Raw genomic sequence first — 24,480 nt, forward strand, 5'->3', positions numbered from 1 at the left:
CAAAGTAATCCCAATAAACTTTATGATAGAAAATGCCATCTGCATCCAGAAAGAAATCTATAAAGATTGAATATAAATCAACACATGCTATGTTCACTTTTTTTTTGGTTTTTCTCCTCTTATGGTTTCTCCCTTTTGTTCTAATTTTTCACTCCCACAATAATTCATGAAGAAATGTGTATTTAAAAATTAATATACATGTATATAACCAGAAAAAAATTTTTAAAAAGACATTCTTCACAGACATTTTTGGGAGAATAACTCACACTGTCCTACAAAGTTATTATTGTGTACTTTGTAAATTGTGAAATGCCATTTAAATAAATTAATGCTATATATAAATGCCATGCTAAATATATAAATTTTTTTTAAAAAGAAAAGGAAGATAATTAAAAAGTAGAACATCAATTGAAGTGCCAAGAGTCCCTGAAACAGATAATTTTTGATTTCAGAGACCCAAAATCAATGGATCTTTGCAATGAGCAGTCTGAAGGAATTTGTGAAATCAGCAGGATCTGCTTACACTGACCACACAATTTACACTTAAGGAGGAGAGTGGTAGAATAGCTATCTTTTCCTGTAGTAATTAATTATTCACTCTTCCTACATATCCTTCCTTAGAACTAAACAGGCAAGATTTCATGGATTCCCAATATTCTGTACTATTACCTTTGCAAGGTAATTTAGCATGTCACAAATGGAAACAATGAGATTTTGAAAACTGTGTCAAGTATTCAGAACTACCCATCATTCTTTGGAGATATTCTAATGTAGTTTGCTTTGCCTGGAAATTTGCTCGAAATCAGAAAAAATTGAAGATAAATGGATACAATAACTTATTAGAATCTATGTTTCTTCTGAATTTAATAAGGCCAGCTCATGCTATTAATAATCTCATGTCACTTATTTAAAATATCTTGAAATCTATTTTTTAGAATTTAAAGTTAGACTTTACTTTCCAGTCAATAAACATTATTAAGTGTCTTATTATATGTGTCAGGCATTGTGCAAAGCTGTGGAATTTCTTCTAGTTTCTTTTCCAAGGATTTCTATAGTAAAAAAGATATATTTCCTCTGTGGAGCAATGAGTATCCTTTTCTTTGGGGCTAAAACCCCAAGATGACTCTGCTTTATGTCTTTTTTAACAATAATTCCTCCCTTCCCTGGATGGCTGCTTCCCCCACAAGTTGCTCTTTCTACCCTAATTTTCCCTGCCTCCCTGAAGAAAACATCCCATCTTACAATGCTACTTAGATCCTTGAAAAAAAAATTTTTAACCTTGTCTTTTCTTAGCCCATACGCTATTTATTCCTCAGCTATGATCCTCTTCCTGTTTCATCTTCCTTTCCTACTATCTTGTCCTGTTCTCTGGAATCTCTATTCATTGCTCCCACCTGGAAATATCTATACTGAAGACATTCCATGATAATACTTGTGGAGTCTTTCCTTGGTGGCCAACCCTTACCTAGACTTCAGGGGTGATAAGCAAATGACATGAGCCTTCCTTCTGATCACATCAAAGGTTTTGAGATTCTAAGGGTGGCCTGGACACCAGAGTCCTTCCAGAAGCTATCTGAACTGTCATCAAGCTAGGACTCAAGTCCTAGAACAACTGAATTCCACTTCCCATTTTTGATTTGAGAATGCAGGAGTAAGAGGATGGGTGTATTAGCACTTTACAAACCTTAACACATCATAAAAATTGAAGCTATTACCAATCTCCCAACCCCTAGAAATTAGGTGAGGCTATACTTGCGGCAGGATGGCAACATCACTTTCTGGTTAGTTATCATGGGCAGTCCAGGCTCTCTCTGATACTTGAAATTGGAAAACCAAGGACAATTCAGGTAACTGAGCTTCACTCAACTGCAACAACTTGATTTGTCCTCAGTACCCACAATGGTTAAAATCCTTCACTCATGGCTAAGTAAATAAATATTTTACAGTTGGCAATGAATGATCTACAAGTATCTCATTTGGTTCTAATATTAAACATAAACGGCCAGGAGACTGGTTGGAATCACGCCTAGCCCAAACAAATGATGCAGGAGGGCAGGACTGGAAAACAAGGCACTCCTTGAACTGGAGAATGGAGAATGGATAGAAGCCAAGCCTGAACTGTCCTTTGTACTCTGAGTGGTGGTTTAGTGATGCCTCCAGAGAGTGGTTAATCACTGTAGGGCACTCCCACCCCAGTCCTGGGGTGGCTCTGCTCAGTGAGGTGTCCCAGTGAAGGGACAACTAGACTAGAAGTCCTGATGACCTAAGTCTAATCCTACCTCACATCAGATCTACTTTGCTGGACATGTGACTCTGGGAAAGTCACTGGAACTCAGCTTAAGTTTCTCATCTATAAAAAAGACAATTAGAGCACCTTCCTCAAAGAACTGCTATGAGAACCAAAAGATATAGCATGCATAAAGTGCTTTGCAAAACTTGATTATTCAAAAACTGGTTATTATTACTGGAACTGAGTGCCTTTGCTTTTCTTAATAGCATTTGGGGGAATGAATTAGCATCCATATGCCAGGATATATGCCGCTTTAAAGGACAGTAAGAACCTCTGATGTGAGGACTACAGAGCTGTTTTCAGGGCTGCTTATGCACCCTCAGGTGTCCCTCTTCACCCAACTCTCTCCTATGGCTCCAAGAAGCTAGAGCACACCTCAGTAAACCATCTTGATGGATAGGGATAAACCAGACTGAGGGTGACTGACAGGCCTCAAACCCATCACTGAATTAAGAGGATGACTACTTTAAGCATGTGAAGACTCCCTAGTAGAATAGATGTAATATAGCTTCTAAAGGAGACAGCAATAATTTTGAGGTCCCTTAACCTTAGGGGGCCTTCTGTTCTAACAATAAGTCAGTGATTCTAAGCCCTCTGGCTTTGGAATCTCTGACTCCAAGGTCCCCCACCCCCAACCTAAGAATACTATTATTGTTCTAACAATTGGTCAACAAACTTACTGTCTGTTGGTCAGTGATAACCAAATTCCAGAGACCATTCCTTGGGCTCTACTTCTGAGCCATAAAATGAGCATATCTATAATACAAAGAACTAGATAAATCTGTTTCTTTGCTGGATTCCCTTGTAATTTAGACTACTTAAATTGGCATTACAATTACAATAAACTTTGTCCCTTCACTTGGAGATGGGTTCAAGCCTGTAAATTCTTTTGAGACATCTCATAACACCGGTCTGAAATCCCCAAACTTTTGGGGTCCCTTCCCAACTTCATTATTTGGTGGCCTGGTATGGGAAAAGTATGGCCTCCCCTGGCTTGATTCCTTTCTTGGCAAGGTAAGCCCCCCATTTTTTTTCTCCAAAAATTCTATAGCTGGGACACCCCAAACCACTGGGCTTGTCTAGGTCATCATGAGCTCCATGCTCAAAGTTTTCCTTGATTGGGGCCACCCAGACTGGGAAAGTCTTGCAATTTTCAACAAGTTCCTAGGGACCTTTGCCACCCTCTCACCTTTTCTGGGATGCCAGAGAAGACGAAGTGCCATAGGATACCTTTTGGCAAAATTTTATGACAGTCTTCTTTCATTTCATTTTGTCTGTGTCTGTGTCTGTGTCTGTGTGCAGAATGTCTGTGTCACATTGGCTCTGTGAGCTAGATTTTGCTACCTAGAAAAGATTTAAAACATAACCAGCAAGAAAAAACTTCTGTGCTGCAATTAGAATGCTAGGAAAATTTCTTAAAAAGCCTAGCTTAGCTCTGGCTAAGCTGGAGGCTATAAATATAAAGTTAAAATTTAATAACATCATAGCAGACTCTCAAATTTTTGAAAGCAATGATTAGGAAGTTTGGTTTTAATATGGCAAGAAAAATTCCTGAAACATTGGGGATAATTCCAAGAATATATTCCATTCTGGAAAAAACAAAAAAAAACCTAAGTAAATAGCAATTTTTCACTAACCCTTCCTTGCCTCCTATCTTGTCCAGAGTGCCTCTTTTGCTCTTCTGAGAAAGAACCACAGAAATGTTTTAAGGGACTTTCTCCATTCCTTTCCCTAGAGTGGTCCTGAGTGTATCTCAGTTGTGGGATTGCTAACAAGATTGAAAAAGCCCAAATTCCTCTGTTTGCTAACTCTTCTCATTACAGAAATGTAGGGAAAGTCAAATTCTGCAAATTTCTGTAGAAATAGGGAACGCAGCAAAACTGTGGGGACCCAATACAACCTTGCCCAAACACCTCCCCAGCCCAGTTTGGGGGATGGAGTGGGGTTAAGGGCCAATGGTCAGCCTTCCCTGAGCCCTGATACCTGAAACTATCAAAGGGAGATCCTGGCAGTAGTTCCCCTAGCCTTCAGCAGGTTCTGTCTAAAAACTGCCTGGGTAGAATTCAGATTCCCCCTGACACCATCCAGCATGGCAGTGTGAGGCCAGAAAGCCAGTTAGCCTCTATCTGGTAAGACCAACATTCTGTTTCAATTGTGGATATGTATTAGCTATGTAATTTATGGTAAATTATTTTATCTTTGCTCAGTTTTCTGATGTAAAGAGAAATAATAGTTGTTATTGTAAAGACCGCATGATTGCAAAGGTGCTCAGCATAAAATATGCTATATGAATGTTAACTGCTTTGTTGGATATAATTGATTTATATTTGATAACTTTTTTTTTTTGAGTTTTTAAGATGAGACCAACCAGATAAATGATTTTTATGTATGTAAAGTAATTGGGAAATTTGTCTGAAATATGATAGTAAAAAGCAATTTTAAAGGAACTCTAATAAAAACCCACTAAAAGGATATCTCAATTGTAATCTATTTGCACTGATAGTGTTAACGGAAGAGTTTGGGAATTTTAGGAAAACAGAAAAGCAGTTTGCTAGTACTTAACAAACTCTACAAATTTGTTGTTGTTGTTAGTTTTTTACAAACAGCATAGCCCACAAAAACACTAAGAGTAGTTGGGATGGGCAATAGCAAGCTCAGCCCTCTGTCAATTCCCCTTAATTTGTAAGCTTGCCAGTGTTCTTGAAACCATCAGGATAAGCAAGGTCATCAGCCCTGAGAATTGAGTCTCTTTAGGATTTATAGTTTTTAAATGAGAAATGTGTTTACTAAAAATCTAAGTTTGTTTAATGACTGATCCTTTAAGCACCAGGATAAGCTTAAGCATATCAACCATGTTAAACAAAATCTCCTATGGGTTTAAGTCCTGGGAAACTTAAAATAATGTATTAACCCAAAGCTGCAATTAGTAGAATTTGCTATTAGAGATAAAATCTCTTGACTGTAAGTAATCATCTTTTTTGAATTTGGCTCCTTGATCATTGAGTCAGTAACCCACCATTCCAGAGAAATGCCATAAATCACTCAGAGGAATGCTTTCCTGGGTATCTTACCTGGGTAAGAGTTGGGAGGACAACCTTGGCCTATGCTTAAGGTGGGAGCCTTCTGACTTCAGTTCTGTTTCTTTGTTTTCCACCTGATTATTCCTGAGTCTGGTTATGAGGTGGAATTATTACTGCATGATTGGCTGTCAAACAGATCTAAGGATGTTTTATCCTGTCATGTATGTGCTCTCAAGCTAAGGCTTGAAGAACCTGCTTTTCTCATAGAAAAGTCAACCAATTGTTCAGCCACTGAACAGATTAAGATTGATGACTTTGTACAATTCTGCCTTACCTTAAAACCAATTCACAACAAGTCAAGACATCATTTATGGTCATTAGTCCTCTTCAAAAACAAAGGATGAACCAAATTGTGATTGTGATAAATACTTTATAGATAATTGGAAAACTGTTACAATCAACATTTACTGTTGAAGATACTGAGAGGCAAATAGAATTTAAATGACTTGTTCAGAGCCACAAAGCTACTAAATGCCTGAGGCTGGATTTGAATTTGACTCCAAGTCAAGAGTTCTATTAACTGATTAGCTGTCTCAATAATAGTAATAATCATCACATTCAATTGTCTCAGAGAAGACTTACTAAAAAAATCACATATATACATATACATGTATAATGAATAAGGAAGAAATTATTTGATTTTTAATGGCTTTCTAAAAATAGCCAGGCTGCCGAACCAGCAAATACTAAATTTTAATTTGTATATAAAGAGATAATTAACCATTGAGAGGTGATCTCAACAGTGTGGGAATGCAAAACAAGGCAGGTCCCTAGAATTTCAAAACTGTCTTAATAACTATGCTGAAGAATATGAATTTTGTTTATTTCTCTAATTTGTAATTTGAGAAGCCCATAGCAATTCTGCCATGTGGATATTATTCTTTGTTGCATAACTTTGGAGAAGGCACTTGAAAGGAAAAAAACCCATGTCAGATTTCTTGAAAAACAAAGGTCAAGATTGACTAGGAACAACACTAAAATCAATTAATTGATGGAAAGTTTAGAAGACCTTATGAACTTAACCATTAGATGGAGACTGTTAAAAGCAATATCCTAATCCTTCCCCCTATGTAAATTAAGCTATTATTTCCTTAAAAGGAATTGAGACTAACCTTGAATCTTGACTGGTTCTAGGGACTAAAGGTTCAGGCAATTGCCAGTGTGTCTTGGTTGTCTCTAACACACAAAGCAGTTTAGAGATCCATCTCTGATGTTTGGCTAGTTTAATTTTTTTTTTTTTTTTATTAAAACAACTATGGTCAGGAAAAGCTATTTGGCACAAAGGATAGAGCACAGGTCCTGAAATCAGGAAGATCTGAATTCAAATGTGACCTCGGGCACACTTACTAGCTGTGACCCTAGGCAAGCCATTCATTTAATCCCATTTGTTCCCCCCCCCCCCAAAAAAAAGAAAAAAAAATACACACATACACAAAACAAAACAAAACAAAACAAAAAACCAAAATTACAGTCAATTCAGGCAAGGGAACTTTACTCAACTAAATCAACTTGAAATATTCTTAATACTTTCTCCCACTGAATATTCTTCTCCTGTGGGGACTAAGTAAATCTCCTGTGTTTAATGATCTATACATATCTCATTTTGTACCAATATTGACTCTAACTCACTAGGGGACTAATGGAAGACTGTTGGATTCTGGGAATCAGGTCCAGGCTAGAACAGGGAGGACTATAATCTGCCAAGACACATTGATGCCATACCTACTTAAATCCTTTCCATCTCCCTTCCCAATTTCCCTTTAAAGATAGCAGGCTTTGTTTCAATCTGGGGGTGGGAGGTTAGTGAGCACCCTAGTATGAAGAGAGTAGGGCAAAAGGTGCTATCATAATGTAAGAAGTTAGTGGACAACCCTAATATCTTTCCTTTGTTTCTCTTGCATTCAACTCCTTTGGACGCCTCCAGTTAAACTAATTGATCTTTCCTTTTGAGCCTTCTCATAAACCTAGCGATTAAATAGATTTGTTACTTTCAAGTTATTTGCTCAACCAAGATTTGTATAAAATTGTCTTATAACATACAAAAAGAAACCAAGAGGTTATTGAGCAATCACTAAGCTGGGATCTAAGGACTAAGTAAATGAAAAAATCTTTACTTCCATGAAGTTTACATGGAGGAAATAATAGATTATACATACATGTGCGTGCGCATGCACACGCATACACATTCATATGTGGAAAGAGATTAAGAGGCACAAAGACCACATATCTAAAGTTAAAAAGACTCAAGTTCAAATCTCATTTCAAATACTTACCAGCAGTTTAACTTTAGACAAGTCATTTAATTAATCTGTGTCAGTTTTATGGGGAGGAGGGGGAGGGAAGGCGAAAGAGTGTGATTGGGAAGATAACCACACCTTCTTTCTAGGGTTGTTTTAAGATCAAATGAGATATTTGGAAAGTGCTTAATTTAGTGCCTGGGACATAGTAGGCATTTAAATAAATGCTCACTTGCTTTTTTCACACATGATCATAACATGAATAAAGAGAAATCTGTGCAAAGTAGCTAAATATAAAGTAGTTGTAAGTGGGTACTAGCAGGAAAAATTTAGTACAGAAGACCAAGACAGGGGTCAGGGCAAAGGCATATAACAGGTACTTAATAAATGTGTATTGCATTGAAAAAAACCAATTTAACTACATCTCAGAATGTGAAAGAAACATGTCTAGTGAGGCTGGAAAGGGGACAGATTATTCAGTGTATTAAAAGCCACTGTAGATGGTGAGAAATGGGGAGCAACTAAAAGCAAAGAAACCAATAAGAAGACTGATAAAATAATCTAGGTGATGCAAGATGATGAGGACCTGAACTAAAATGATAGTTGTGTGGATGATGGTGGAGATACCAAGATCTAGCAACTGACTTCTTGTACAAGCTGAGGAAAAGTAGAATCCAAGATAATCCAAGTTAAGGATAATGCTGAGAGATAAGCTTGGGAAACTGGAAGGGCAATGATATCTCCAAGAAAAGAGGAAATGTTTGAAAAAAGAGATGGTAAGATAGGAAAGATGAGTTCTGTTTCAGACAAAAATGAATTTTAAAAAATCAATTCTAAGATAACTCATTTGAAATTCCAATAGGTAATTAGTTGGTAAAATTACAATTCAAGAGAAAGACATTGTTGCTTTTGTTGAGTTGAGTCTAGCTCTTTATGACTCCATTTGGATTTTGCTTGACAAAAACACTGGAGAGGTTTGCCATTTCCTTCTCTAGTTCATGAGGAACTGAGGCAAAGAGAGTGAAGTGACTTGCCCAGAGTCAAAGAGCAAGTCAGGGTCTGAGGCCACATTTGAACTCTGGTCTTCCTGAGTCCAGGCCCAGCACTCTACCCACTGTGCCATTGTGCATGCTGCTTAAGGGAGACATAACATGTATGATTTCACTGTTAACATAGAACAAGTTTGACTACATCACCTAATTCAATAAATTTCAGGGGCTCTCTAATAACTCAAGGAATAAAAATATATATTTTTTGGCAAAGTTATTAACAACCTGATTCACATTAACCTCTTCAATCTTAATAGGCATTCTAGCCATACTGTCCCTTTTACTGGACTCTGCAATTCCTAACTTCTGGTTCTTCCTTATTCTGCCTTTTAAAACCCATAGTTTCCTTTAAGATTCATATCAAGTATAAATGTGCACTACCTTTCCTCACTCACCTCAGCTACTAATGTCATCCTAAAAAAATTTTTTTTAATTAAAAAAAAAAAAAAAAAAAAAAGTAAAATCACTTTTTGTTTGATTTTTGTCTTTGTGTCCCAAAGATCTGGCAGTAAATACTTAAGAAGTGCCTATTGATTCTCCCTCTATCAATGCTGGCCCTTATTCTGTACCTCATGAGATGATCATCTTCATTCCTATTCAACAAGGAAATAAATTTGAGAACTAACCAAGCATATGTACTTAAAAAATAAAAATGAAGAATTAGTTGTTTTCATAAAGAAATCTTTATTAAGTATATTACACAGTTTTAGGCTCATAAAGGTATATAAATTGTACCAGAACACAAATTAGTTAGCCTTGATTGTGTTTCTTGTAAAATATCCGTTTTATTATTTGGGCAGTTTTTTATAGAGAGATCTATACATCATGTTTATTTCTTGCTTTGAATTTAACTGAGAAAAGACTGAGCCAGGCTACATAGAAATAATTTACTGTCAATAAAATCTAAGTGTTGTGAATAGTTTCAGTAAAAGTGCATAGACAAGGGTAGAGCCAAGATGGTAAAGTGAGGGAAAGCTGTGGAGGAATGTTTCACCACACTCAACTGAAAATATACCAAATTTAATTCTTATGAGAACATCTAGAAAGTTTGTCTTTCTAGACAGCCCAGCTTAGTACAGGGAGACAGAGAAGTTTTCAGATCCTGGAGATAGGAGTTGTATACAACAGAAAGACTGGACACCAGGGAAAGAAGAGGTCTCAGGCTTATACTTGGGTACCTCCAGACCCATAGGGCACTGCAACAAAAACAGGTATAAACTAAAAGCTTTATCATGAACCAGTTCCAAATCCCAGATCAAGGGAGGACCTGTGCAGGGGAGTAGCATTCCCAGCAGGGAGACCTGGGCTAGTGTGCAGAAGAAGTTCAGAACGTATCACCAGCGGTAGCAGAAGCTGCATCAATATGATTCAAATCCTAGGTGGGAATCCCAGAAGAAAAGGGAGCCCAGTTTTATCACTGAACTACCAGAGTTTTCCAGTTGGCTGACAGGGGCAGAGTCCAGCAGTATCTACTTTTACTTAGACCAGAGGGCAAAAATAAGACTTTGCCCTGGATCAGACTCTTATGGGAGCACCAAAAGCTTGAAGTTTCCCAGACTGTCCTTGAGAACTTGGAATAGCATAACAATCAACATCCAAAGAAAGCAGCAGTAGGACTAGCTAGACCTTCCCTTCAGAAGACCTTCCCAGCCCTCACACAGTCCCTGGAAGACACAAATACAGAAGAGAATGGTTCCAAAATATCTACAAAGAAAGTCTTGGCGAAAACAGTGTAGATTCTCAAGCTAGAATTCTTAGAAAAGATGAAGCAAGAAAAAATTTTTTTAAAAAATTTATAAGTGGGATGAATATTCGAGAAAAAAAATGAAAAAGAAATGAAAAAACTGTAGAAGAAAAACTTCCTGAAAATTAGAAAGGAACAAAAAGATGGCAATGTCTCCTATAAGGCTACAATATTTAAACAAAGTTAAGAGAGAGAGAGAGAGAGAGAGAGAGAGAGAGAGAGAGAGAGAGAGAGAGAGAGAGAGAGAGAGAAACACAAATGACCTAGAAAACCTAGAAATTTTCCTAGAGGAAAAAAAAAATATGAACATAAGAGTCTATACCAGGGGTTTTCAAACTATGGCCCATGGGCCAGATGCAGCTATGGCCTGAGGTTATGGCAAATGGACTGAGGGGTCAGCTTTTGTTTTTACTATAGTTCAGCCCTCCAACAGTCTGAGTGACAGTCAACTGGCCACCTATTTAAAAAGTTTGAGGACCACTGGTCTATACATTCTATTTCAAGAAATCTTAAAAGAAAAAGGGTCAGATCTCTAAAAACCAGAAACAAATTAGAAACAGAAAATACTGGTCACTTTTTCAAGAAAAACCAAAACGAAACTCCCCTGAAATCTACAGTCAAAATCCAAAGTTTACAGATCAAAGAAAAAAATTCTGCACATAACCAGAAAGAAAGAATTCAAGTATTGAGGAACAATTGAGAGGATCACAAAATGGGACTAAACAACGATTAGTGACATGTTCTTTGTTTGATTAAGATCTAAAATAAATAATATAAATGATGTAATATTTAAATTCTTCTTAAGACATCTGAAATATTATTAGTATCTACAAATAACAGCACTCTTAATATTTAACCATTTTATTTAAATAATCCCATTCACTAAGAAATTATTACCTTATAACAATTTTATAACATGTCCTCAATACCCAATCTTCTTGACTTTTCCATAATATTTACCATTATTATAACTAGCCAACTAGTGGACTTAGCAGTCAGAAAGATCTAGATTGAAATTCTTCCTCAGAACTTACTAGACATTACCTTCAGCAAATCATTTAACATCTCAGTCTGTTTCTAACACTTATTCCACATGACACTCCTTTTAACAGGCTACACTGAATTCAAATTGGCCTTCCAACTATTCTTCACATATCATTGCTGCTCCCAAAAGGACCTCAGAAGCAACTTAATTTAACCCCCTAATTTTGTAAATGAAGAACTGAGGTTCAGAGAAGATACCTGAAAGGACTCCTCTTTACACTTTGACTCAGAGAATCCCTATCTTCTTAAAGTTCAGCTCACATTCGCACTCCTACTATCCTGACTCTCCCATTTGCTTATATCATCCTTCTTAAGAAATTACTCTATCATTTTATCATTTGTTCTTCATTCTCAGGATTCATGCTGCCTTCTCCTATTTCCTTGCCCCCATCTTCCACTGGTGAGTTTTCAGGGCCTCTATTTTGGTGAAGGGCCCAGACTAGCAATCCTTAATCCTAGTGATTTCACCACCATGTCTCTCTATACAGATACCCACTTCCCCACCTACCCCATACTTTTCAACCTCTTTTGAAGTTGTCTTCCCCTAACAGAATGTAAACTCCTCAAGGACTGTTTTTCTGTTTTTGTTTATACCCCTGACACTAAGGACAGTACCTGGCACACAACAAGCACTTAAAATAAATGCCTATGAATTGTTATATATTTTTATTTAATTTTTCCTCTGTAAATGCTGTTTCTTTGCAATAGAATATATACTCTTGAAGGCAAAGGCAATTTAATTCTTGCCTTTATAACTCCATAATCCAGCCACCCCTGACACATAGTAAGCATTTAATAAATACTTGCTGAGCTGATTTGAATTTGTGATCTGTTTGTTTCTACCTCTTTTATTATAATGCAAAAGATAAACACAAATAATCATAAGGGAATAAATAAGGATAATTTGCTTGTCCCCTCTTAACTTTATTATCATCAAGGATCAGAAAGGACATCTAAGCTGAGGGAGAGGGAAAGGGAGAGACAGAGGCACAAAGAGTGTGTATGTTTCTATTTTTGTGTCTTCCTTAGAGTACAAAATATTATGGCACATGGTACATGCTTGATAAACTTTTTTCTTTTTAAAATTTAAAACTTTAAAATCCATTCAATTCCCTAAATATAACCTTCAGTAAAATACAACCTTTGCCATGAGGTCAGTTTCCCTAATTTGTAAAATTAAGATATGAGAGAATCTTTAATACCCTTTCAAACTAAATGCTGTGATATTCATCAAGATATTCAAGCATATTTATTTTTCCAGTTTTCTACTTCTCCCACAATTTTCTTGATTGCCATGAAACCCTACTATACTTCTCCAATCACTATCACAACTGAAGCCAATTTTGAAATTTCCAAGGATGGTATAAAACAGCCACTAAACAATATATCTGACACCTGTAGGTACGTAAGAAATGTTCATTGAAGTAAATTCAAAATTTGACTACATACAAAGAGAAAAAAAAAAAACCTATGAATTTCATGAATATTTTGAAGAAATATATGGAAAGCCAACTAGTGATTCAAACACAGACTTGAATAAAAATTGATGGTTGCAAGTGAAATTGAATATTCTTAAACTGAAGAACTCAGTTTTTTTAAACCATATTTGAAGGACATATGTGAAGCATCTGAGAATAAATAACATACATACTTAATAGGGATATAGAAATGTATATTCCCTTCAAGAAAATAGGAGGAGAATGGGATTTGGGAAGGTGGGGGATGATAAAAGAGAGAGCATATTGGAGAAGGAAGTGGTTAGTAGCAAAAACACTTTTGAGAGGAAACAGTGAAGGAGACAAAATAAATGGGGAAGGGAATACAATTAGCAATAGTAACTGTAAAAAATTTTTTTGAAGCAAGTTTCTCTGATAGAATATTTTTTTTCTCTGGGAAATGATGAGCAGGATGCTCTCAGGAAAAAAACAAACAAACCTGGAATATGCCTATATACAAAGTAATAGAAATGTTCTGGGATGATCAGCTGTAAATGATTTTGCTATTCTCAGTAGTACAATCATCCACAATTACTCTGAAGGACATATGATGAAAATTCCTATCCATACACAGACAAGGAACTGAGCAAGTCTGAATACAGAAGCATTCTTTATTTCTTTATATCTTCTCTCTTTATTTTTAACTTAATTTTTCTTGAGGGTTTTTATTTTCATTTGAGTGGGAGATATATTTTTTTTCACAACTTGACTTTTATGGAAATGTTTTATATAACTTCACATGTGGTTTCTTAAAATTGTGGATGGTAGGGGGCAGCTAGGTGGTGCAGTGGATAGAGCACCAGCCTTGAAGTCAGGAGGACCAGAATTCAAATCTGGTCTCAAGACACTTAACACCTCCTAGATGTGTGACCCTGGGCAAGTCACCTAACCCCAATTGCCTCAGCATAGCAAAGCTGAGTTTTTAGAATGGTTATGCCTAGTTAACTAAACTCAGAAAGTAGCTAATAACACGAACATTCAGAAAAGATAAAGTAGTTGTTTTAAAGCTTCTAACTATTCCTATTATTTTGGTGGGTTTGTCTTTATATTTGTAGTACTTAACACACTATCTGGCACAGAGTAACAGCTTAATAAATGCTTATGGATTAATATAAAGTAATTCAGGTGCCAGAAACTATGTGAGGACAAAAGCTTAACAGAATAAAATCAAATGGACCTTACAGTCATCTTAGTCCAAGTCCTCAATTTGGAACCCACAGCTCAAGAGAGATTTGCTCAGTGTCACAAACTTAGAAAATGGAGAGAATCTGAGTTTGTGTTCATATTTTTGTTTTACAGAATGAACAACAACTGCAATCTAAATTTAAGAACAGAACTAGGATTTTGATAACTTCTTTATCTAGATAGGTATAAACATGTATGTGCATGTGTGTGTGTACACACATGCAGTAAGGTGGCATAGGACGGAGTGCCAGACCTGGAGTCAAAAAAACTCATCTTCCAAGTTCAAATTCACTCTCAGACACATCCTAGCTGTGACTCTGGGAAAAGTGACATAACCCTGTTGGCCTGTTTCCTCATCAGTTATCTGGGCTGGAGAAGAAAATGGCCAACCACTCCAGTGTCTTTGCTAAGAAAACCTCTATTTGGTGGTCACCAGGAGTCATATTCAATTAAAAAGCAACAACAGCTTTGTCCAAATCAAATAAAAATGCATTCATTATTATTACCAGCAGGATGATTTCAGAAAGGCCTGAAGACTCACATGAACTGATGCTGAGTGAAATGAGCAGGACCAGGAGATCATTATACACAGCAAGAACAAGACTATATGATGATCAACTCTGATGGATGTGACTCTCTTCAACAATGAGATGAACCAAATAATAATGAAGAGAACCAGCTACACCCTGCGAAAGAACTCTGGAAAATGAGTGTGAACCACTACATAGCATTTCAACTCCTGCTGTTTTTATCTGCTTGTATTTTTGATTTCCTTCTCAGGTTATTTTTACCTTATTTCTAAGTCTGATTTTTCTTGTGCAGCAAAATAAATGTATGGATATATATATATATATAGCCATCTAGGGGAGGGAGTGGTGGGGAAGGAAGGGAAAAGTTGGAACAGAAGGTTTTGCAAGCGTCAATGCTGAAAAATTACCCATGCATATATCTTGTAAATAAAAAACTATAATAAAAAAATCCATTCATGTTCTTTTTACATATATAAATCCCTATACCGAGGTTAAAGATGATATTTGGCACTTGATAAAAAACATTGTTTGAATAATATATAGAGAAAACATTTTCCAGGCAATCAATTAGATCTACTTACAATGAACTAAAATGCTAAAGTTCAATATATTTATATTTGTTTCCATTATCCAGATGAATCATTATTGAGGTCCCAGAATTACCTGACACTTCCTTCTTGAACAAGAGCTATACAGGCTAAGCCAGCTCTGCTCAAGAGTTAGCAGAAAATGTTCCAGCAGGGAATAGTCCTTAAAGCTTGTGATGAAGTCACTTATTTATAAGACTTCACTTTGGGCATTTGGCCAGCAGAATCTTAGTGGTGCTAAAATGCTAAAGTGAGAGCTCTTTAAAAGATTCCCACATTCAGTGTTTATAGGAGAAAGGCTAAGGTAAAGAGAAAAGAGGGAGATATTTTGGCAGGAATGGGAAATGAGAAGAGAGTGGAATTAAAATCTATGTTATTAAATTCAAAAGGCTTGGCTGAGTATGCAACTACTATCTGCAAAGGAATGACCAAGGGGATACTTGTCACTTTTCCTCATCTAGTTCATTCATGGAACAATTTATGACTTAAGTAATATGACTGTCTAGATGGGCAATTTCTTCCAATACCAGGGGTTCCCAGTTAATCTACCTTACCTTTCATGCCAGGAGCTGTTCTTCCACATCTGTCCCACACATAAGGAGTAAGAGGGACACAGAGTGATGAAGAGTCTACATTTGATGATCATTAAGAACAAGTGCTCCAAAGCTCCAAAATCTATAGAGTTCAGGCTGACTGGTCCAAAACCTAGGCTGTACCACAACATATATATTTCAATCACTGGACTTCTACCCTTCATTCCCAAACCTCTACTCTGGTCTCACTTTCTAGTCTTCAAAATTTTGACCCTATAATTAACCAGTTCAAATTTATATTATCTTCCACTCCCATTCATATCATCTATCTGATCACCAGTCCAGTCTTTTCTACATCTTCCCCATAACATCTGGACTCAAGGAAGTCATACAACCAAGCTGAGTGGGTCTTCCACAAATCTCTGCTAGTTCATCTCAACAGGTCCTTCACAGTCATACCACAATCCTTATTCTTTTTCCCAAAGGACTATCTAACTTTCAACACCATCTGTTACAAACATCACTTCTCAAGCACCATAATACTCCTGAATTAAATTAAAAAAAAAAAAAATGGCCATAGCCCAGAACCTCAGGATTTAAATCCAATAGAAAAAAACAGGTTGGGAAATAAACCAACTTGGCAGAGGCACATTATATGGCAGGAAAGAAAGCAGCTTCCAAAAATCTGGCCCTCTTTTGTTAGGCTCAAAGCAGAGGCAAAACTGAATTTCTTGGCAGAGGGACTAAATCATTTCCTCCTTTAAAAGGATGAAATATTTCACAGACCTAATTGTCATCAACTGGCTGATTGAATGGATTGATGGGAACTTTAGAAAGGAGTGACCACTATACTTTTGAATCTGTGATAGAGAAAAAAGAATTTAGACATGTGTGCAGAGTAGATTCCAAGGGACTAGGAGAAAGAAAAAAAGAAAGAATTTAAAAGGACTGAAATAATACTTAGGAAACTCAGTCTAAATGAGAGAAAATGACTGCAAGAATGAATTCTGAAAACAAAAAGAAACAATTCCAATGGAAAGAAAAAGGAAGAATTTTCTAAGGATCACTAAAAATGAAAATGGAACTCAGTAACAAGCCTAAATTCTTAAAAGAAATGTATACATACGATGGATAAAGTTAAGAGTAGTTTATAGAAAATGAAAATAAAATCCAGAGTATTGTTTTTTTAAAAAAAACCATCAGAAATACTAAAAACTCAGTATAAGAAGCCAGGGCTGATGAGGAATGTAAGGCTAAAAATGTTTTTGTTTTTGTCTTTATCCCATGGGAAAAAAAAGATAAAAGACTGCCAAAAGGTTTAGTAAGATCATCACAGCATATATGTTGGAAAGAAAGCAAAACTCAAATATTAGTTTGCATGTGTTATTTCTGCCAAAGAGATTGACCTTTGGATTGAAAAAGGGCAGAACAAACGTGGTAAATAGAGTTCTTGAAACTCAGGATAAACAGGGAAATATTAAGAGAGCATCTAAATGGCTTTGATGATTTCAAGTTACCAGGCCAGACAAACTATATAATAAGGTAATAAACTCATAAAATAGTTAATAGTTAAATAAAGTAATCAGGAAAGCTTTCCATATTGAAGGTGATGCATGACCTGAGGTCTGAAGGAAGTCAAGCAAAAATGAGAGATCTGAGGGACAGCCTATTGGCAAGGCAAGGAGACAAGGAAGGAAATGTAATGAATAAAAATGCTTATATTAAGCATTCAGGTCAGACAGGACTGAAAGGCAACTAAAATGTGCCAAATCATGTGCTAAAGACTGAGGACTTAAGTACAATTAAAGACCCATTAAAGATTGTCTATCATAATATGTGTGAGAAACAGTAAGAAGGGCAGTTTGGCTGAACTATAGTGTGCAAGAAGGGTATTCAGTAAAACAAACCTAGAAAGATGGACTGGAAACAGGCTATTTTGAATGCCAAGCAAAGGTACGAAAGGGGAGAAAGCACTAGTTAACACCCGTGATGTTCTTCTTTTGTTACTGTTGTTCAGTTTCAGTTGTGTGTGACTCTTTCTGACCTCATCTGGGGTTTTCTTGGCTTGTAATTTGTCATTTCATTCTCCAGCTCATTTTACAGACAAAGAAACTGAGCCAAACAAGATTAAGTGACTTGCCCATAATCACACAACTAAGAAGTGTCTGAAGATTTGAACTTGGGTCTTTCTGATTCTAGTATGTTATCCACCAAGTCACCTAATTGCCAATGGTCTTCTTTACTTGATTGAAAACAGGCATTCCCAATGTAGCTTAGAGTTCTTAGAATCTTAGGTTTCCGCTGGAAGGGCTTTCAGAGATCACTGATTTTAGTGGCCTCATTTTAGAAATAAAGAAACTGCAAGTCCCTGAGAATTCCAATAACTTGCCCTAGGTAACACAGATAACAAGCAGCCATAGTGGGAATTCTCTTGTTCCTGCTTCTTTATAATACGAATAGCATCTTGTGGATAAAAAAAAAAAAAAAAAAAAAAAAAGTCTTCTTATACAGGAGGATGGCAGTAGCCCAAAGAATACAAGGAACCATACCATCCCTGGCCTTCGTGGAAAATATGACTATTACATTCTCTTAGAATGGAGGCACTTCTGTTCTTTGCTGTAGCCCTTTGTGCTTCCCTTCTGAAGGCTCCTACACAGGTCAAGGAACTGGAGCCAACAGGGAGGTGGATTCCCATCCACCTCTTTCATACAAGTTTAGAAGCATCATTAATTATCAAGACCCTTAAAAGTTACTGCTCTCCCCTACCCCGGATCTAAGCAGTGTCCATGTTGAACTGGGAAATCGGCCAGAGACATTCCCATAATTACAATGAGACTATCTCTGGGACATAAGAAGCCAAAGAAAAAGTGACTTTCACTCCTGAGACTGTGCTTTTCTACATCCTCAATGTCAATTTCCCTGGTGTACCTTTATGTGCAAATGTACTGAATATGAATGAAACGTACCAGACGTAAAAGGATTTCATTTCTTGTGGCCTCACAGAATACCTCTTGGAAGCTGTCCTACCACTATCATCAGGAAGGGAATCCAAAGGTATATGGCCTTAAAAGATGACAACTTTGTCATTTCCTGTGCAAGATTCTGGACAATTGCTATGAACTTCTCTAGCAACAATTCAATATGGATTCCAGCAGAAGGTAAGCCACATCTTCAGGAGCAGAAATCAGTTTTGTTCAATTCTATGACAATTATTAGTGTTTTATGAGAAAAAGATTTAAGGAATTTTCATGTGGTTCTTGCAACGAATGACTTAGGACAAATGCCCAGAGTCACCAACATGACCAGAATAGTTGCTAATATTCCAAATCCAGAGAGTAAATGACAAGTTCAAGTGGAAATACATTACAAGGTACAATTCTAAATGTACATGCCTATGTACATACGAACACATCCTTTTAAATGGATGTAGAGAAATCACATTGACTTATTTATTTAAATAATTTAATTCAATCACACAAGAAGAGAACCTAGAAGAGACCCCATGGGGCAAGTGGAAGAGAATAGGGACACTGAGTCAGGAAGGGCTGAGGTCAATCCCATCTCTGACAAGTAAAGGCCACTTCACTCAGGACCAATTGTTTTCCCCTTCCCTTTGTTCTTGGCAACTCAGATCTTAAGAGAGAGACCCGGCAGGGATAGAATTTTCTTCATAGGGAGTTTCCTATACCAATGATATCACAAGTTCAAAAGCAAATCAAAAAAAACCAAAACAAAACAAAATAGAAGATCGCTGTACACTTCAACAACAATACTGTATGAAGATATATTCTGATGGAAGTGGATATCTTCAACATAAAGAAGATCCAACTCACTTCCAGTTGATCAATGATGGACAGAAACAACTACACCCAGAGAAGAAACACTGGGAAGTGAATGTAAATTGTTAGCACTACTGTCTATCTACCCAGGTTACTTATACCTTCGGAATCTAATACTTAATGTGCAACAAAAAAAATGGTATTTACACACATATATTGTATCTAGGTTATATTGTAACACATGTAAAATGTATGGGATTTCCTGTCATCTAGGGGAGGGAGTAGAGGGAGGGAGGGGATAATGTGGAAAAATGAATACAAGGGATAATGTTATTTAAAAAAAAAATTACTCATGCATATATACTGTCAAAAAATTTATAAATAAAATTTAAAAAAAGAAAGGGAAATACATGGTAATCAATAAAAAAATAAATAAATAAAAAGCTGATTTCACTTTTGAGGATTTAGATCTTAGGTAGCGTTTGAGAGCTCCCCTAATTCTGCCTCATTTTATAGACAAGAGTCATCCAGAAGAACCTGTAGTGAATGTGGGTGCTTACAGGGTGATTTACACCAGGTCTGAAAGGCTCCTGCCACCTAGGCCACGCTGAAAGGCAATGTTTCCAGGAACAGCCCTTTATCCCCATGTTTGGGCCATCAAAAAGACTACATCTATCTAATGCTGGTTCCTATCATCTCAGAAAGGATTCCATGAGGATGACAAACCTGCTAAGTGTATGGTGTCAGAGGGACAGCAAACTAAACAGAGCAGATACTAGTTAACCCTGGAGAAAAAGAAGACCAAAGGGACTATGACAACTGTCTCCAAGTACCTGAGAAGCTGTCATGTGCAAAAGTGATGAATTAAGCCAGTTTAGTTGGCCCACAAGGCAGATCCCAAGAGTGATGGAGGAAGAGTATATAGAAAGAGAGGGGGCAGGAGAAAAAGAGAAAGCCCCTCTTGAGAGTCTCTTTTGGGATAGGGCAGTCTGCAGAGGCTGGACAGCCTAGCTTTTACATATGTGGGCACTTAGATGGCACCTGATTTCTCTTCCAATTCTAAGCTTCTGAATAGGGAGATACTGAACGAGCATACCAAGACTAAGCACTAATGAAGTGCTTCTATTTCTATCAGATTAACAATTTAAAATGACACCCAAAAAAAGTGTGAATGTGTCAGACAGAAGCTGTTTTATGTGAAAAGCTATTTGCATAACTAACAAGAGAAGCATGCCACAGATACTGGGATGATCTATCTTTTCTCTTTCTCTCCCACCCTCCAAAACATAATGAAGAGAAGACACATAAAATTCTTTAAGTAACAAATTCATTAATCTAACTAAGTTTAAAGCAGGATTTTGTATCTCTATTAAAATGCAAATGTATTCATATATCCAGTTCAAAAGTAATTCCCAGTACCAGCTTTTTAAAGACTGACCTCAAATGTTACCCTAAACCCTAGTTGTTTGATAAATTATTTCCTTAAAACTTAAACATGCTAATTTTTCCTCCAAGAAATGGCTTAAGAGAGAAACCTGTAAGGATGAATTTTAGATGATCTATCTTTAGAAAAAAAAAAAAAAAGGTGAAGAAGCTTAACATATATTAAGTCCCTAATCCATAAAAAGTACCATGCTTGTTTAAATATGAGACATTCACAAGTTGTCTTGTCTTCAAACCTTTTCCAGAAGGACACAATAGGGAAACAATTCAAAACAGTCCTATGAGAAGAGAGTACACACACTAGTAGAAGCTTCCCAGAAATGCTGGAGAATTTTAAAGGCCCATTAGAATTCTGAAAAGCATATTTGAGAGAATACAAGGAGGTAAAGAGGGGGAGGGGGAAACAAGGAAAAAGTACTTCTAACATCCCTTCACCAGACATTTCCAGTTCTATTTATATACCATATATACCTTTATATTCCATATATCACTTTATATACCATATACTATTGGATACAAAGACACCACTGACCTCCTAGATGCTCCTCACATAGGCTTCCAACTCTGGGCACTTTTGCTGGTCTTCCTGCATGTCTGCATTCTGTCCCTCTTTATCTCCACTTCCTGGGTTTCCTTCAAGACTCAGCTAAAGTTTATCTTCTGCAAGTCTTTCCCAGTCCTTATTCCTGGTGTTAACTTTGAGAATATCTTCAAATGACTCTGTTTATATTTTGTCTGTACACAATTGATTCTATGTTGTCTCCTCCATTACACTGTGACTCCCAGAGGAATCATTTTCTGCCTTTCTCTCTATTTGCAGTGTGAGAATTGGCCTATAGTCAGGTTCTAACTGCCAACTATTTACTAGCATAGCCAACTTCCTCCCATCCAGGTATGCAAGACTAGGAACCTTTCTTAATCACAGTATACTTGGTTTCAATCATGGTCCAGAGATCAATGGTTGGCTAACTGACTACTCACTAGGTCAATCACCTACTTATTTTCTGTGAATCTGCCCAACAACAACAATCACAATTATAAGGCAGCAAGCCAGGAGATCTAGGTTCTCCCCATGAGGATATACAGTCCACCTTTTAGGCACACTATAAATATAAATACAAAATGTAAATATATTAAAAGAATTAAAACAAGACACACTGATTGAACACCATGTAATATCATCTAGATACATGTAATATGACTGAAAAATACAATTTTGTTTAGAATGGCTTTTTCTCTAGGCCATGGCACAAATCCGCTGAGGCCCCAAGCTCTAGGTCACTTCCCAGCTGTCTCCTCACCATGACCCAAGGCAGGTTCAACACCGAATCCTATTTCCTCTCCCCCTTTAAGTTCTTCTTTAAGTAAGTAGTCTTTTCCCATTGGAATGCAACTATCTTCTTGGCCTGTATTTGTATCTCCAGAGATAATAGGCCCTGATACAGAATAAGGGCTTAAGAAGTGGACTAGTAGCTAGCTTGGAATTAGTAACCATATTGAAAACATAAAGCTAATCTTAGCAATAATTCCAGTGGAACTATTTATTCAAGATGCTCCAAATGGATACCAATTTCAGTGGTAGCATACATGTTTAAAAATAAACAAAACTGAATTTCAGTTTTAAGCTACCCTGTCAGTCATCATGAAAAATATCCAAAATACACCATCAATTCAACAATATGTCTAATTACATACTGGGTTTCATGGCTGCTAAGGCTGAAGAGAGGATAATAAATTTAACAGGACTGATAGTTATAATCCATTCAAATTTAGCTGCACGCCAGATATAATCTGGCTTGCATTTAGAAAGTTAATACTGATTTTAACTTCACATTCCCAGCTTCCCATATGACTTTTAACTGAAAAGAATGTTTTCTTAAACCAAAGAGGAAGAAGCAATCAATTTATCCTCTAGGTTCTCTACAGAGAAATGGTTTCCACATCAGGAACAGGAGAAAATTTCAGTTTTCTATATATAAGTTGTGAGTGGCAGCAATTGTTTGTAAGACAATGTCCAGCCTACAAGGCTTAAGGCATGCCCTTGCTCACACTCACCAATGCACACGTCTATCTTCCCCTTAATAGATGCTTCATGCAGGGGCGTGTAGTTCCAATTGTCTCGGGCATTTGGATCTGCCCCTTGGCATAGCAACAAGCTCACAACTTCAGCATGGCCAAAGGAGCAGGCATTGTGGAGAGGAATCAGTCCACCATCATCTCGGGCATGGACATTGGCGCCCATCTGCAGTAAGTGTTCTACCACATCCTTCCTTCCAAAACCTGGAAACAAAGAAAAAAGAATCTTAAGTGGTGATTTATATTTTGTTGTTTCAAAAAAAAAAAAAAGATTTAGGAAATTTATTTTTTAAATTTATATTTAAAATATAAATAAACAAATATGACTGATTGATTCTTCTCACATAAGTAAAACATGATGGAAAAAAAATTAAAGTTGATTTTTCCACTGCAATGCCACACTGTACCAAGAGATATCATCTAATGTGATATACTATTGTACAATACAATGAACATTCTATATATTAACTTTACTTAATATCTGAACGAGTGGACAGAAGAAAATGAGGAGAAACTGAAAGCAGGCAGCAACTATTACAACAGTCTAAGCAAAAGGAGATTAAGGTTTGCATAGGATGGCAATAGTGTCAATGGAGAGAAGAGGAATATTTTTTTAAAATGTTACAAAGGTGGAAAAGAAAGGACTCCACCACTAATAGTGTATAAGCAGTTAAGAAAAAGGAGTTGAGGATGACACCTAGGATGAGCTTAGGCAACTAGGAAGTGTACTAAATAGTAAGAGTGAGAGGATAAAGTTGGGAGAGAAGGGAGAATTCAATTTTGGATATAGTGAGTTTAAGATGTCTACAGAACATCCCAGTTTGAAATGGTCCAATATACAGTTGGTGATGAGACTGGAGATGAGGAAAGAAAAGTTAGGGTTCTTAGACAAATAGATCTGAGAGTCATCAGTACAGATAGTATCAATCAATGGGAGCTAATGAGATCAACAAGTACAGAAGTATAAAGGAAGAAGAGAAAAAGTGCCCAGGAAAAAACTCTGGAGACTACTCAATCATTAGTGACCTGAATGAAAATCTAACCAGAGAGCAGAGGGAAGAGGGGGTGAGGAAGAGAAAAGGGTAGAGAAAGGAAGGGAATGGAGAAAATGGGGAGACAGAGGAAACTGAGGAAGGAGGAGACAAAGAGACAGAGAAAAACAGACAGAGTTCTTTTTGTTGCTAAAGGATCAAGATGGGAAAAGGGGAGAGTATATAGCCAGAGCAAGGATAATAGTTTAAAAAAGAACTGGGGGTTAAAAGGATTGGAGGTTTGAACAAAGAATGGAGTAAGTATAGTAAGAAAGGCTGTAAGGCAGGAGGAGTAGGATAACAGATTTATCAGATATTTCATTTCAGAATTCATAATCATAATTAGCTCATGGGTATGGCTATTACTTTGTATAAC

At 36.7% G+C, this 24,480-nt stretch overlaps 1 protein-coding gene across 1 annotated transcript in view; it reads right to left on the reverse strand.

Moving 5' to 3' along the window:
- TNKS (tankyrase) overlaps nt 1-24,480 on the reverse strand; it is a 206,256-nt gene that overhangs the window by 152,458 nt on the left and 29,318 nt on the right. Inside the window, 1 exon segment of the mRNA XM_074272527.1 lies at nt 23,053-23,277. Coding sequence (XP_074128628.1) covers nt 23,053-23,277 — 225 coding nt within the window.

The sequence above is a fragment of the Sminthopsis crassicaudata genome, chromosome 6 (genome assembly GCF_048593235.1).
Source record: "Sminthopsis crassicaudata isolate SCR6 chromosome 6, ASM4859323v1, whole genome shotgun sequence".
Classification (NCBI taxonomy): domain Eukaryota; kingdom Metazoa; phylum Chordata; class Mammalia; order Dasyuromorphia; family Dasyuridae; genus Sminthopsis; species Sminthopsis crassicaudata.